We start from the raw sequence: 16040 nt of genomic DNA, 5'->3' as shown, positions 1-16040 counted from the left end.
GCATCTAATAGCAACTCGTGTGACAAGGCTGTTTTTATTTCATAGTTATCTCGCAACTCCGATGACCAATCAAGCTCAAATTTTCACAGGTTCGTTAATTTATGCATATGTTAAGATACACCAAGTGAGAAGACTGGTATTTGACAATTTACTAACAGTTTCCAATAGGCATTTTATACCACTGTTTAATTTAGACCACAGCGGTATTATTGTTGTCCCTTTAATCAAGTCATTTCTTTTTCAGAAATACCAGATTATTTATAAGTACGCTACTTTTTTTGAGAAATCTATGTTTCCCCAAAAATAATTGTCCGACTCCTTGTGGCGCAGTTTTTGAAACGTGTGACGGCTGAACTTGTAAACTGTTGTCTGCCAAACCGAGTTTTTTTTATAGCGCCCTCAGTGCTCGGAAATGAAGATAGATGGTACTCAGTGGAGAAAGTACACAATGAGTATGGGACATACGTCTACTACCAGTGATAAAACAAGTTTCGTTTGAAAAAGGGCGCACAAAAGAGAAAAGTTACTTTTTTCAAAGGACACATGTAAATGATGTAAAAAGAACAAGCCATAAAATTTCAGAGCCGCAACAACTTGTCGGACATTTGTATTTTGTTCCATGGATTTTAACAGTCAGTCTTCAAAGAGAGTCATGGCAGACAGGGTCCGTCTTTCAAGGTAAAAAGGCAGTCCGTTTGTTTTTCCTTATAAAAAAAATTGTTACAATACTTGGGTAGCTGGAGGCGAGTGGCGGGGCTATACTCTGGACATAGAACATACAAGTTCACAAAGACCTGATTGATTGTATTGATAATTAAATTGTTTATTGTGGCAACAAGAAATCCTTCCATAATGCTGGATACGAAGTTACGTATACCGTCACAGGTACAATATTGGAAGATAATTGTCAAAAATCAGAGGTGGTGGATACCGAATTTTAATTTGTTGGTCGTTTTAGCCTAAGAAAACACAGTGGACTTTGTTAAATTATTGATCTTTTGTGCAATGCAAACCATAAATTTGCTTTGCCAAAAATGACGGTATATTATGTAGGTCTAACCCAAGGAACATTACAAAGAGTTCATTTATCACAGTTGCACAACTATGCGCAACCAGTTTTGTTCTAATTCACAATATAAAATTTGTCTTTGTTAACATTATGTGTACACATACATTTCAATTGAACTGAACTTGTCGCTTCTAATTGTTGCGAGTACAAATTGGGAGAGAATCAAATGAGATGTTATAGCTTTGTCATCGCCAAGGGTAAATAAATAACTAATAAATATACGAAACATTACATCAGAAGCAATAAAGTCTTCATCCACGAAACAAAATTATAAAAATACCCTGTAAAAATTGTAATTAAAGTTCTCATCATTACTGATAATCATGTGAATACATGTACATAAACATAATCAACTGGATTTTTTTTTACAGTGGGGGAGGGATTGTAATTGCTTTTCAATTGGGGGCTGAAGCCATGTTTTTGTTTGCCCCATCCCTTTTATGAGGGCACCTGGGGGAGGGGCTCCCTTAGCTGCCCCCCCCCCCCCCCCCCTCATGGCTACACCGCTGCCAGTATTAGGAATTTTTACCAGTGTTAGAAGCAGTTCATACTTCCGGCAAATGTTTAGTGTTAAGCGAATATACATGCGTCATAATTGGAAGAACGGTGCGTGCCAATTGTAACATCACAAAGATTTGTTAGCTGTTTGCATTCACAGGAAGTATATAAACCGGGCTTAACACTTTACATAGTCCGCTACAAGCTACTACTGATTTTCGCAGAGAAAATTAACATGGTGGCACAGTGGTCGGGCAGCAGTGGCAAAATAACTTCATAAAAGAGGAGGGTGGACAGAGTCTGCCTAATTCACTTTCATAATCCCCCAAAATTCCTTTCTCACATGATTTTTTCAGGAAATCTTGAACTAGCTTGGTAAAACTGGGTTCAAAATAGATGCATTTTCACAAAATAGAACACCCCCACATAACTTGCCCCCACATAACTTGCCCCCCCCCCCCCTCCATGCAGAATGGTTTATTATTTTGGCATCCTATTAAGCAGATGTGATTTCTGATGGGTCTGCGGAGCTTTCCTTAGTTTCTTTAACTGTTGCTGTTTCCACATAAGCCTCAGAGCTTGTCGGTTTAACATTAGCCTCATCTGGCTTCTGATCATCTTTAATCACAAACCAGACCTCATTCCTACGCCCAGTCACCCTCCATGGGCTGTTGTATCCTGCAGTGAAGAAGTATGATTGTTCCAGCTCGAACTTGTCTTTGGTGAGCTCAGCCAGGATCCGAGCCTGTTCTAGATCTTTAGCCTCCGATGTGTACCCATCAAAAGTTCTGTAAACGAAAAAAAAAATCTTATTTTTGAACCCTTAACTTAGGAAAAGGTAAAAATGGACTTTTTGATGGTCCTTTTTCACAGCTCTCGCCTGTAGTGTTTGTGCTCTCAGACCTATTCGTACAATATATACAATTGTGCATGCACGTTCAAAGGCGCAAAAAGGGACCATTATGTCTGCTGCCGCCAGCGTCTCAAAAGCCTCCCAAAAGATGACCATACTGATGCGATAAAAACCAAGTCTTAACTTTCTAATTGTTTTGGATTGTCGTAACCAAGATGCAAGAAGCTCTATAAATCTATGTAATTTTGGACACTAACCTGTTTCTGTTAAGCATTACTTTTCTGTGCTCAGCATGTTTTTGTGCTTACACAGGCTTTATGAAATCGGGTCCAGGACTTACATGTTCACTTGAATTTGATGAAAGGTCAAGAAATTTCTTCCTTCAATAAAGACAGCCGCTTGAGCTTACCTGACAACAACTCGTTGAGCTGGAAGGTGTGTCACATGAACATCTTCAGCTGACGGGGTTGGAGGACTGCCTTGAAATTCCTTGGTGACATAGAATGACATGTCTGTGGTTGTTTCACAGAACGGACCCGCTCCTGGTGTTATCTTCTTGAGCACAGGTACAGTCATGTCAATTTTTTGTTCTGGAAGCAATTTGCAGACAAATTAATATTTGAAGTCAGTCAAGAGAAGAAAAAAGTACGGTCATGAAAACATAACACGAGGAAAACAAATCTGTCATCAACCTTAAATAAAGGCATTGGACACTAATTGGTTATTACTTATTTAAATGCATACTTTTATCATTTTCCCCTGAAATGTAGTTAAAAAGCTTGAAGAACATCCCACGACTCTCCTTTGTTGGTTTGTTGACTTCTGAAGGTTCGTCGATAGAAGAATTTGATATAGTCACCCATGTTGTTGTCTCTCCATACCTTCTGACCTCATACTCCTATGGCAAAAGAAAGGAATTTTAAAGACAATGGACACTATTGGCAATTACTCAAAATAATTGTTGGCATAAAAGTTACTTAGTAACAAGCAATGGAGAGCTGTTGATAGTATAAAACATTGTGAGAAACAGCTCCCTCTGAAGTAACGTAGTTTTCAAAAAAGAAGTAATTTTCCACAAAAATATTTGTATTTGATTTCGATACCTCATAATTAAAATAAGCCTGTGTACAGATCGTGCCTGCATGAAGTCCATGCTCTGTGGCCCTTTTGTAAACATGTGATGTCACAGGTCACATTGTCTATACAGTGCTAACGCTCATCAGTGTTTACGGGTGAAACCAGAAGTTATATTCTTGATTTTTTCAATTTATTGTTCAACAATTATCTAGTATAATCATTGACATATCTGTACCAATACCCTGAGTCAGTATATAATGAAATAAATGTAGTTGTTGTGAATTAAAGAATCCAATTGATGCTGTCAAATTAAAGCTCTTACTTTCTTCTTGTCATCTGTTGAATCCTTCTCCACTTCATACTTGGGCGTTTCAAGTTCAGTGAAAAGAGTTTTGATGGCCGCAAACATTGTTCTGTGTGATGTGTGTATTAGCTGTTAGTAAAAAAAAAAACAATACAAATTTCTTTTACCACCACTAAACAAAATATTCTGAGGGCGATTGGTTTAGAGCTCATCACCAGTGTCTGATATAAATCCCCCCCCAAAGCCCCCCCCCCTATGTAATCCAACTGTTGAAACAGGTTTTAGTCCTGTGGCCACTTGTTCTTCCCTTTTATTTCGTACGCACCTTGCCTGTGACTTCACTTCTGAAACAACATCAAATTGAGGGAACACCCATTTTTAGGGAAAATTTTCCGTATGGCGCCACCACTTTTTCATTCGATATGAAATAAGTTAGTAATAGTATCTAATTTACCTCAATGAGATATCCCTTTTTGTACAAATTATTGAAAAAGTGGTGGCGCCATACGGAAAAAAGAGTACAGCGCCCCAGTAACTGGGTCCATGGAGGAAGAAACCTCCTAGGTCTAGTAGAAATGGCAGGAGTGGTGTGACTTGGCAGAATGGATGGTGGCTGCTCTCATGCTCTCTGGTGGCTCTTATAATAAATAGACCTGGACCGCCGCTTGACTTGCCCACACATTAATTTACTTACCTTTTTGTAGAAAACGGAAGGACCTCGCTGACTTAAAGAGCGAAACAAAATCGATGGTACCAGCATAGGAAAATGACGCCGGGCAGTGGCAGATACTCGTGCCTATTAAGGAAATGTTCAGAAATAGTCACAGGCTGGTGATCCCTTTAGCTCTGTTTGTTTTCATCACGCTTCGCTGCACAAAACTGTTGTGTAACAAAGGTCTTCGAACTTCCAACTATAGCTGCGTCACATTGGCAAGACATTATTGGTTCCTGCACACATTCACATGGCACTAGAGCTGGCGACTATACAAGGCCCTGGATTAGCGAGTGAAAAGCAAACACTGTTGACTGCATGATATTTGGATTGCTAATATTATAAAGATTACTTAATCTTTGGTGGAACACTCACGCTATCACCAGTCTAATCAAGAGGTACGTAGATCTTATAAACAAATATTCTATTAATGATGAAACACAAATACTGCTGCATGAGTGCACGATTCATGGTTGATGCAGGGATTGATTTCGTCACTTTACTACCACACCAGACCCACTCCACAGTGCATGCAATGCCACTTGCTCCCTGCCACGGTTTTTGCATCAATGATCATGCGTGGAAGAAAAATAGGAAAAATGTCCACGTGATTTTCAGGATTTAGCAAACAACAGCTGAATACCTATATCAAGCAATATGCAACAAAGGAAAATTTGGTTGGTAATCCTGTTTTTACCAAGGAAGAAATTTCATGCTAAGCGATTTTTTTTTGCTTACAGGCTGTATGAAATTGGGTCCAAGGCATCCTAACCAAGGAATAATTGCATTCAATAAAATTGAGTTAATAATGGAACATATTAAATTTCCTTCCGGCTCAATTGCAGAATATTCTTCTAAAGCAAAATCACATTTGATTTTCCCCTCAACATTTCAGCGCAGTTTAGAAACTAGCACAAATTCAGTAACCAGTGTCTGACATTCGATAAAGAAAAAGACTTGAGATAGTTAAGGTTTTGTGATTTTCATGAAGGGGCTTTTATTGACGACTGATGAAGAATTGTAAAATATTGCAGTCATCATCAGTCCAGAACACTTACCAGTGAGAACTGACTGAAATTATAAACCAAAACATACAATAGTATACATTATATTTTATTGTCAATATCTAAGAGATTGCAGGACAATTATTGTGTGTTCATGCATGGTATGTTGTTTGTTAAACAATACATACATGTATTGTTTGACAAACATGTATTGTTTAACAAACATACCATGCATGAATACATGTATATAAAGGCTTGTTTTCAACTAACTGTGTTTTGTGCACAGGAAAAATATAAATGAGTTTCAGCTGTAAACACATTACTAAAACTCCCTAAAAGTAGCAAAAATAATATGTAAATTTTATTAATTAATCAGGCTAAAATTATTGAGATTTATTCCTTATCAGGTAGTCAAAATGGAGAGCATTCAGAGATCGTTGGTGCTTCTTGTTATTTTCTCCGGATTCTGCTCGTGTTATCACTTGAATTTGAGGGAAATCTTGCAAAAGAAAGAGAACCAAACTTCGCCAGACTTCTGCAGGGATTTAGATTGCCCAAAGTTTACTGAGACCTTTACATCAAAGGTAAACAATCGATTTATCATTAATTTTGTTTTAAATGTTTAGACAACAAAATGTGATTTTTACAGGTTATGCCGTGGTTAAAGACACTGAATACGATTGGTAATTGTCAAAGACCAGTAGTCTCACTTGGTGTGGGCTCAATTGGTCATTGAAGTTTCAAGAAAAAATGAAAGAAAAAACACTCTTTTTGTATAAAATAGTGGGCTTTCAGATAGGAAAAAAAGGCTAATTCTAGCCAGAATTCTTTTATTATTTTAGTGTGAAATTACCTCTTTCTCAAAAACTAGTTTACTTCAGAGACAGAGCTGTTTCTCACATTGTTTTATAACAATAATAAGACTTGTAATGTGCACCTATCCACCCTGCTGGGTGCTCAAGGCCAGTAAAACACCCAAAACAAAGAAAAACAGACGCAACAAAATTAGTCCTTGAAAACCTGTGACATAAGATAAGTTTTAAGAAGAGATTAAATTTGAATGTTGTGGTACAAAGACAAGATCTAAGATTTAGTAAGTAGAGAGTTCCAGATGCGTGGTGCAGCTGAAGAAAAAGACCTGTCACCCCATGAGTGTTGAGACTTGGGTTAAATGAGAAGAAGCAAGGATCTTGATCGGTGATTCCTTGATGGAGTGTAAACTTGAAGTAGTTCAGAAATATAGTGGGGAGCAAGTGCTTTGTGGACAATGAGCATCAGCTTGAAGATGATTCGTTATACTATCAACAGCTCTCCATTGCTTTTTACCAAGTTTGTTTTTATGCTTACAACTATTTAAAGTAATTACCAATACTGTCCCGTGCCTTTAAGCAGGGGCCAATTTCATAGAGCTGCATAAGCAAAAAAAATTGCTTAAGCACGAAAATAGCTCGCTTATTTTACACATGTTACTGGCCAAAATTTCCTGCCATATACATTGCTTATGACTATTACTAAGCTGTTGTTTACTTAGCATAACAATTGAGTGGAGTCTTGGCCGGTAATCTGATTTTACTAAGCAATGAATTTTTTGCTTAAGCAAAAATTTTTGCTTAAGCAGCTCTATGAAATTGGGCCCTGATCTGTGAAATTGGACCCAGCCTGTTGGCGTTGGTTGGCGTATGTCCAAATGGTTATCCAATCCTTTCTATATGCACATGTGTCTATGTAAGCAAACTCAAACCAGTCACCAGGTCATGGTACGAAGAGCCTTGTGTAACGTAATATAGGTCAAGTTCGTGGAATGTCAAGTTTTGTGGAAGGTTAATCCTGGTTCTTTCTCTATGGTTAAAGGCACTGCACACTATTGGTAATCACTGTTAGCATAACAACTTTATTTGTTAACGATCAATGGAAAACATTGTGAGAAACGGTCTGAAGAATGAAGAAAGAACTGTAGTTTTTCGAGAAAGAAGTACTTTTTCACTTAATATTTGAATTTGATTTCAAGACCTCAGAATTTGATTTCGGGGTCTCTAATTCAAGCATCTGAAAGCACACAACTTTGGTGACAAGGTTGTTTTTTTTTTATTGGTGTTTGTGTTTAACACTGACTGTAATCGTTGTTTAGTTGAACAAATTCAAGATTTTCTTTCTTTAAGCCCATAGGTATTTCAAATTGGTTGACTTAGTCAGTTTCCCTGTGCAGTTTTCATTTTGTTTATGTGATTTAAGGAACTTTTGTTGATGATTAATTGTCGGATCTTGTCTTTGGAATGGTAGAGGAACCCCTTAATCTTTTGCCATTTTCCAACAATGATATTGGCAAAGCTAAATCAGCAGACATTGTTGGCAATCAAATTTTTGGTTTGTTACGGAAACATTGCTTCACAGTTTCCTGCTCAGAAATGTAAATCAGTTTAGCAGGCTACCAGCATACTTACAATCTCACACTGATTTTGTTTTTCTTCTAATTGTACCACATCGTGTGATTGGTTCTTGTCCAATAATATTCACAATTTATTACTTGGCTCTCATTATATTATAAAGGGCACTGCTTAAAGGCAGTGGACACTATTGGTACTTACTCAAAATAATTGTTAGCATAAAACCTTACTTGGTAAGGAGTAATGGGGAGAGGTTGATATAAGTATAAAACATTGTGAGAAACGGCTCCCTCTGAAGTGACTAGTTTTTGAGAAAGAAGTAATTTTTCACGAATTTGATTTTGAGACTTCAGATTTAGAATTTGAGGTCTCGAAATCAGGCATCTGAAAGCACACAACTTTGTGTGACCATGGTGCAACAAGGGTGTTTTTTCTTTCATTATTATCTCGCAACTTCGCCGACCGATTGAGCTCAAATTTTCACAGGTTTGTTATTTTATGCATAGTGTTGAGATACACCAAGTGAGAAGACTGGTCTTGGACAATTACCAATAGTGTCCAGTGTCTTTAAAGGAACACATTGCCTTGGATCGGCCGAGTTGGTCTATAAAAAAGCGTTTGTAACCGTTTGTTATAAAATGCATATGGTTGGAGAGATAATTTAAAAGTAGAATACAATGATCCACACAGGTTTGCCTCGAAATTGCGTGGTTTTCCTTTTACTGTGCGAACTAACACGGTCGGCCATTTATGGGAGTCAAAAATTTGACTCCCATAAATGGCCAACCGTGTTAGTCGACGAGGTAAAAGGAAAACCATAAATTTTGAGGCATGTTTGTGTGGATCATTGTATTCTACTTTTACAGCATCTTTCTATCCATATGCAAATTATAACAAACGCTTTTCAAAGACCAACTCGACCGATCCAAGGCAACGTGTTCCTTTAACTTGTGGAAGTGTCGTGGCCGAGCGGTTGAGAGCACCGAATTCAAACTCTGGTGTTTCTGATCAGCAGAGTGTGGGTTCGAATCCCCAGCTGTGACACTTGTGTCCTATAAGCAAGACACTTTACCATTGCTTCGTCCTTTGGATGGGACATAAGCCGTTGGTCCCATGTGTTGTGTAAGTCGCAAAGAACCAAGTGCACTTATCGAAAAAACGTCTTCCTGGTTGTGGCTGCCTAATGCGCTGTAGCACCTTTTAAACCCTTATAAGTGCTACATAATTGGGTCTCAGAATCCATCACTGCAATAATCTATCTTTCTGAAAGTTTGTATATACTCAACGCCTTGAGTACCTTGTTTGGTAGATATGTGCGCTATATAAGACTTCGATATTATTTTTATTAAGTTAGAACATTTTGTTTGTTCCATGCAGGAGTACTCCATTCGTCATTATGAGCCATCTGCATGGGCCAGTACAAGAATCACAGGAATCGATAATGACGCCGCTGCAGAAGAAGCATTCTTCAAGTTGTTCTCTTATATCGAGGGAGCGAATGAAAACGGTAAGGGAAATAACAAATACATTTACGCGTAAACAATTCAGCAGGGAAATTATATCATTTGTTTTTTTCATGGATTCCTACCTCCATGTTTTTTTTTTTTAACTTATACCAATGTGAATTACACAGTGTATGCTCGGACTTTCCCAAGTCAAGTGAAAAAAATCCATATACAAATCACTCTGCTGGGATTTGAACCCATGACCATTGTATTGCTAGAGCAGATTTCTTGCCACTAGACTACTATGCTAGCCCAGTAGTTATAGAAAACATTCTTTAAGTTGTTCTCTCACGTCCAGGGAGCGAATGAAAACGGTAAGGGAAATAACTGAAACACATAAACACATAAACAATAAATTTATTATAAAACAGCAGGGAAATTGTATCATTTGATTATTAAACTTAAACGATGTGTATTAAGCACTGTACTCAGAAATAAAATCCACAAAATGAAAATCACTCAGGTGGGATTCGAACCCATCATCATTGCTAGTGCAGATGTCTTATGTTTATAGACCATCGAGCTAGACAGTGACTTAAGGCAGTTTAAATTATTTGTGTTGGCAGAGCCCAGGTCGAAATTCCAGTTGACCCTAGTTAAACTGGGTTTAACTGGAACTACTTGAAACCAGTTGATAAACTAGTTAAACACAGTTAAAACCAGTTGGTTTAATATGGAAAATGGATAGAGACCAACTGGTTTATAATTTTAACCTAGTTGAACACAGTTAAACCTTGTCCAAACCAGTTGGTTATTATGGAAAATGGACGAGTTTGTTCACTATCCAGTTGAACCAGTTGACCCCAGTTAACTAAGTTCAACTAGAATTTTGAACTGGGAGGGTTCTGCGGGGAAAGTTGCTTCTGGTATTGGGCACTTTAATGAGGACAGAGTAAATTTGTATTGGAACTTTGCAAAGGGCACAACGGAAATAACACATCAGGGGCACCACATCAATTGGGTGTGAGGGCTTGAAGCGTTACCCTTATCAGATCGCGTATTCCAAATAGGGATTATTACACACCTCTTGCTTGTTCTGTATTCTGGTTGGCTGAAACATGGTCACGTGGGATGAACTAATACAGTCTAGTGATCGCGCGCGCGTGTTTGCGGGAACAAGTCTTTGAAAATAGTGCCCGGTTACAGCGCCCTCTCTTGACTTGAATGCGGTGAACAGCAACTAAAAACTTCCTTTCTTTTCCAGATGTCTGTTCTTATTTCACATCTAAGACCAAGCTGTGTTATAGAACACATATTGACTGGCATAATTTGGTAACTAGTGTCAACTCTTCCCCCTCGGGCCTGTGAGGGACCAGAAGAGGGGCCTTGTACATTATTTATATGGGATTAAAATAATCAAACGGTTTCAAAACCAAAGGTATGCTTTGCCCTTAAGTCAATGTTCTCCTCATCAGCCTATGTGAATTAACAGTGCTTCAATAAGGGAATCAATGTGTGGTGAATAGGTTTTCAATTAGTGGTTTAAACCGGCCGAGGCCTGGTTCTTGATAATTTTACCGAGACGAAGTCGAGGTTAATTATCAAGAACCAGGCCTCGGCGGGTTTAAACCACTAGTTGAAAACTGATTCAACACACTTTGATTCCCATTCATAAATACCTTTTCGGTCAAAAAACATCAACACTTTTTGGTCAAAAAGTAAAATAAATGCAAACATTATAATTGTTCAATGATTTCTTTCAACACAACACCCCTCCAGCTATGAAATGGTAAGGCCCTCGGGTAAACACCTCCTTATAAGGAGATTGCTGTGCGCGTATCGCGTGATGTGGCACAACTGTTCCAACCATTGCTCTTGACCAATAGGAATGAAGAATTTGTCTTATAAGCACAGGACCGTGCAAACTCGCGTGTCAAGCCCATGTTTTATCACTTTTTACTGGTGTTATATCATCCGTTCAAACAACCCCTCGTGATGCCCTCTCGACCAATCAGAATGGATAAACTGTCTTAGGTATTTATGAATGAATATTCATCCTTTTTTCACACAGGAACTAAAATACCTATGACTGACCCAGTTACATGCAGCATCCTTCCAGGTGCAGGACCAGTCTGTGCCAGTGACTTCACTTTCTCCTTCATGATACCTTTCAAGTTCCAGAAGGACACACCCAAACCAACAAACCCTGATATCAAACTAACAAAGCTAGAGGCTCATACAGTGTATGTCAGGTATGTAATTGAAATCCAGCTGGAGCTTTTCAATGTTACAAAGGCAATGACCAAGGGGGCATGGAGGCAATCGCAGGCCTGTATGCTTCGTTTTTGAAATGGCAAGGGCACCGAGGCGTTTTCTCCTTGGCAATGGGCACCTTCATGATCCCTTTTAAGTTCCAGAAGGACACACCCAAACCAACAAACCCTGAATGGCACACAGGCAATGACCAAGGGGCATGGAGGCAGCTGCAGGCCTGTATGCTTCATTTTCGAAATGGCAAGGGCACCAAGGCATTTTCTCCTTGGTAATGGGCACCTTCATGATCCCTTTTAAGTTCCAGAAGGACACACCCAAACCAACAAACCCTGAAATCAAACTAACAAAACTAGAGGCGCATACAGTGTATGTCGGGTGAGTTATCAAAATCCAAGATCAAGATCTGCAGGGCCCTATCAGTGCTTCTTTTTTATGATAGGGCAAGGGCACCAAGGAATTTTCTCCTTGGTAAAGGGCACCTTATGAACAAATTATAAATTTCTACCCGAGCAATTCAAGGGCTTCAAGGCAAATACCAGGGGGCATGGAGGCAATTGCTTCGTTTTTGAGATGCCAATGGAAAAAGCTTTGAAAAAACCCTGCTAGGGTCGAAATTTGAGGCCATTACCTTTTTTTCTTTTCTTTTGCCAACAAAAGTTGAACACAAGAAAGCTGTCTTGTTTTTTAGAGTTATTGAAAAAAATTTATAAATATTAATTTAAAGAAATTCTCAATGTATTTTGTTTTGTAGAGAATACAGTGGTTTTTCCAACCAAACTATCTTTCCGAAGGAGGCAGCGGCCCTGGCAGCTGCGTTGAATAGCAGCCAGACGTACAACGAAACGATGTACTATACCGCTGGGTACGACAGTCCATTCGTCTACAGGAACAGACACAATGAAATCTGGTTCTTTGCAACAAATTCTGAGGAGTGAACTCCATCAGATTAGGATTAGGAGGAACAGGGCTCAAATTTTACACTGGACGACAGGCCCCAGGCCAATGGTTTAAAGGAACGTTACAGATTTGGTAAGAAACAAAAAACGAGAAAGATAACAGCTTTACATAAAACTTACACGATCTAATGATGATGATAGTAGAAATCATCCCATGAAATATTTCTGTCTGAAATTTCATATTTGATGAGAAATAATTATAATATAATTTCGCAATTGGAGTTCATCGCTCAGTGAGCGTTTTATTCATTTTCGTTTTGGCATCGATGCAATGCAAAATTTGTAATCGGTTTTTCACTATTTTCTCGTGACCCAGATGGTCGATCGATCTCAAACTTCTACAGGTTTGTCAGTTTATGTATATGATGGATTACATAATGTGCTTACACTGCCAGCAACTTTTTTGCTAGCAAAACCAATTTTGTAATGTTCCTTCAAGTGTCGAGCCAGTAAACTTGTGACCGGACAAGTCATGTGGTCTTGTGACTGTGTTTCTCTATAGTCCTTTATCACGGTGTAGCCATCTTGATTTTTCTCCCATTCAAAATCAATGTAACCAAACCGAGGCTGGAAGGAGAAATAGTTTGGTTCCTTTTTGTACAATGAGTATTAGCATCCATTACTGCTATTGGAAAGGAGGTACATGACCAAGATGGTGGCAGCATGACAATGGTCTTTTTATATTAAGTTACAACACAATGTTGTCCATTGAACTCAACTAGAAAGTTAAGTTGTCATATATACTTTTGTTCGTGTATGAGTGCTATTAGTTGCCGCCAAGTTAGGGACAGATAGCTCAGTTAGTAGAGCGCTGGTACGTTAATCCGGAGGTCATTGGTTCAAGTCACACTCCAGAAAATTTGTCTTTGTTCAAACCCAAACTATTTCTATTAGTGTATAAACATTAAGCAATGCACATGTCATCTTTACTATAAAAAAAAAGTAGCAATAAAATATTTAAGTCTTTTGATTTTTATTACAAATACTAAAGCTGTTGTGTTGAAGGGTTCAAATAATTTCAGGCAAGAGACCTCACAGTTTAAATGACACTGAACACTATTGCCAATTACTCAAAGTAATAGTAAGCTTAAAAAAACTCACTTGGTAACAAGCAATGAAGAGCTGTTGATAGTATGAAACATGTGAGAAACGGCTCCCTCTGAAGTAACTTAATTTTTTGAGAAAGAAGTAATTTCTCACTCGAATAAAAAAATACTTTAGGCCTGAAGCATTTTGTTAAGCATCTGGAAAGCACACAAAGTTGTGCAACAAGAGTGTTTTTCTTTTATTATTCTCTATGTATGTATGTGTTGTGATACAACACATAAGTGAGTGAGAAAACTGGTCTTTGACAATTACCCTTATATATGTGTCCAGTGCCTTTAAAGGCAGTGGACACTGTTGGTAATTACTCAAAATAATAATTAGCATAAAACCTTACTTGATTACGAGTAATGGGAAGAGGTTGATAGTATCCCCAATGTGAGAAACTGCTCCCTCTGAAGTGCCATAGTTTTCGAAAAAGAAGTAATTTTCCACGAATTTGATTTCGAGACCTCCGATTTAGAACTTGAGGTCTCGAAATCAACCATCTAAACGCACACAACTTTGTGTGACAAGTGTGTTTTCTTCTTTCATTATTATCTCGCAACTTTGATGACCGATTGAGCTCATATTTTCACAGGTTTGTTATTTTATGCATATGTTGAGATACACTAACTGTGAAGGCTAGTCTTTGACAATTACCATTAGTGTCCTCCACTGCCTTTAAATAACAAAGACACATTCCTGTGGTTTCCTGACTGGAATTACTTTTGAAAAAATATCCTCTCAAATTCATTCATTTTTACATGTAAACAAAGCCATGTGTAGTTTTTTTTTTACTATTACAATTTATAGCATTTGAAAAGGTAAATAGACAAATAATTTAGGCCTTATTTCCCACTTTCAGTTTTTCTTATAACTATAAGTCTTGAAAATGTTATCAAAATTTATAATTTTGTAGTTTAAAAAGAAAATGAGGAGCATTTTTTGTCAAAAAAGGCAGCTTTGATTTGCAATGTGTTTTGTTTCCACTTAACAATAATTTCAGACAGAAATATTTCACTGCATGGTAAACTTGTATGTACTTTATAAACATTTTATATTTGACATCGAAGCTATAACCATTATTTTGTTTTAAAAGACTTGCGGAAACTAACCAGTGAAATATATTTAAGAGTGGGTTACGTTGCTTATACTGTAGTTTATTTGTGACAGTGTAGCCGTATGTAGATTGACATAATTATTTGATAGATGTTCGATTTTGCACCAGGGATACAGAATGTAATTTGGTGACACCAGTGTGTGTAAGCACTGTATACACTCAGTGATACCTAAGTAATATGCCTGAGATTTTGTTTCCACAGATCTCAGGAATGTAAGCTACTGAGTATACAGTGCTTACACACATAGGTGTATAAGGACAAAGTTATTCAAATATTATATGTTTTTATATTTTTGGCGAGTATATTTAAATATTTTTAGCATTACCCACATTGCTTTGTTTTTTTCTTAAAGATGCTATGTCAGATTTTGGCCCCAAACATAAAAAAAATAGATTTTTTTGAGTGAATGGTATTTCAAAGAGTACCACCCGCTCTAACGAAAAAAAGTTCAACTTTTACTTTTAATTGTCAGGAACCATAACAACAATTTAAAACGTTTCTTATAAAACACATAAGAATTGGTCGCGTGATATTATTGTCGGGATCGGACAAAAACTAATTTTGAGCACTTTATTTCACTGCTACTAATAATTGGCGGACTTTTTCGAGCAATGGCTCAAATGAAAGCTTGTAACATTCTCGACCCCCATCAAAATACCTATATTGAATTTTAAATCAAAATTTTGCGATCAAATCGGCCAAAAATCTGACATAGCATCTTTAACCTTGTTATTTATCATAGTGTTTATTATTAAGTTATTGTCGAGGACATTTCGGCGAAAGAAAATTGTGTTGGGTTTTGTTTTTCTGTGTGGTAGCCTAATACACTGTAACACAAAACCAAGTTGGCTATCCTTTCGTTTATGTTTCGTTTGTGAAAAAATTAATTGCAAAAGAAGTGCGTTGTATATTGAAATATTAAAGTCTTTATTAGATTAAAAAAAATTATGTTATATCTTGTTTCTTTTGTTCTTTGTGCTTGATCCAAAGATAATTAAAAGTAGTTGATTGGTTTTTTACTTACGTACAGCTTATTGTTTTACATATTCAAGGTTTTTCATTAAGCATTGTCAGCGGAAATGACGGTAAATAAAACCTTGAAATGTTTTACACTCGTGATGTCTATTGTTTGAAATGGTTTCTGGTAGTTAATTAATTCTTTGTTAATCAACCACCGTAATTAATGAGGGGATTTTTTTAATTAGCTCGAATTTTGTGTTTTGACAATAGAATGTGTTTTTGTTCTATTGTGCCACT

The 16040-nt window shown here is 37.4% G+C and overlaps 2 protein-coding genes across 3 annotated transcripts; one reads left to right on the top strand and one right to left on the bottom strand.

The window, feature by feature from the left end:
- Positions 1-364: 364 nt before the first annotated feature.
- On the top strand, positions 365-15885 carry LOC139947844 (heme-binding protein 2-like). 2 transcript variants are annotated; one of them, XM_071945647.1, is made up of 5 exons: positions 365-678; positions 5925-6101; positions 9279-9408; positions 11418-11598; positions 12372-15885. In XM_071945647.1, the coding sequence occupies exons 2-5, from the start codon at positions 5934-5936 to the stop codon at positions 12553-12555; spliced, it is 663 nt and encodes a 220-aa protein (XP_071801748.1). In that variant the 5' UTR covers positions 365-678; positions 5925-5933; the 3' UTR covers positions 12556-15885. The 2 variants fall into 2 exon arrangements, with proteins under 2 accessions (XP_071801748.1, XP_071801747.1); XM_071945646.1 differs by lacking the exon at positions 365-678 and adding an exon at positions 4773-4911.
- LOC139947843 (heme-binding protein 2-like) lies at positions 2008-4634 on the bottom strand. The gene is made up of 5 exons (XM_071945645.1): positions 4496-4634; positions 3820-3930; positions 3165-3318; positions 2830-3010; positions 2008-2355 (listed from the first exon to the last, which is right to left on the bottom strand). The coding sequence occupies exons 1-5, from the start codon at positions 4559-4561 to the stop codon at positions 2064-2066; spliced, it is 804 nt and encodes a 267-aa protein (XP_071801746.1). The 5' UTR covers positions 4562-4634; the 3' UTR covers positions 2008-2063.
- Positions 15886-16040: the final 155 nt, after the last annotated feature.

The sequence above is a fragment of the Asterias amurensis genome, chromosome 15, assembly GCF_032118995.1.
Source record: "Asterias amurensis chromosome 15, ASM3211899v1".
In the NCBI taxonomy this organism is placed as follows: domain Eukaryota; kingdom Metazoa; phylum Echinodermata; class Asteroidea; order Forcipulatida; family Asteriidae; genus Asterias; species Asterias amurensis.
Note: the sequence above shows the minus strand (reverse complement) of the source record. Positions and strands in the feature narration are given on the sequence as shown.

Bases quoted from the DNA above. Each gene is read 5' to 3' on its own strand.
- LOC139947843 (XM_071945645.1), bottom strand. From the start codon at position 4,561: ATGCTGGTACCATCGATTTTGTTTCGCTCTTTAAGTCAGCGAGGTCCT. The intron at 3,319-3,819 runs GTAAGAGCTTTA...CTTTTGCCATAG, and splicing joins CAACAGATGACAAGAAGAAA to GAGTATGAGGTCAGAAGGTA. The intron at 2,356-2,829 runs GTAAGCTCAAGC...TTTCGTTTACAG, and splicing joins GCTCAACGAGTTGTTGTCAG to AACTTTTGATGGGTACACAT.
- LOC139947844 (XM_071945647.1), top strand. From the start codon at position 5,934: ATGGAGAGCATTCAGAGATCGTTGGTGCTTCTTGTTATTTTCTCCGGA. The intron at 9,409-11,417 runs GTAAGGGAAATA...TTTTTCACACAG, and splicing joins CGAGGGAGCGAATGAAAACG to GAACTAAAATACCTATGACT. The intron at 11,599-12,371 runs GTATGTAATTGA...TTTGTTTTGTAG, and splicing joins GCTCATACAGTGTATGTCAG to AGAATACAGTGGTTTTTCCA.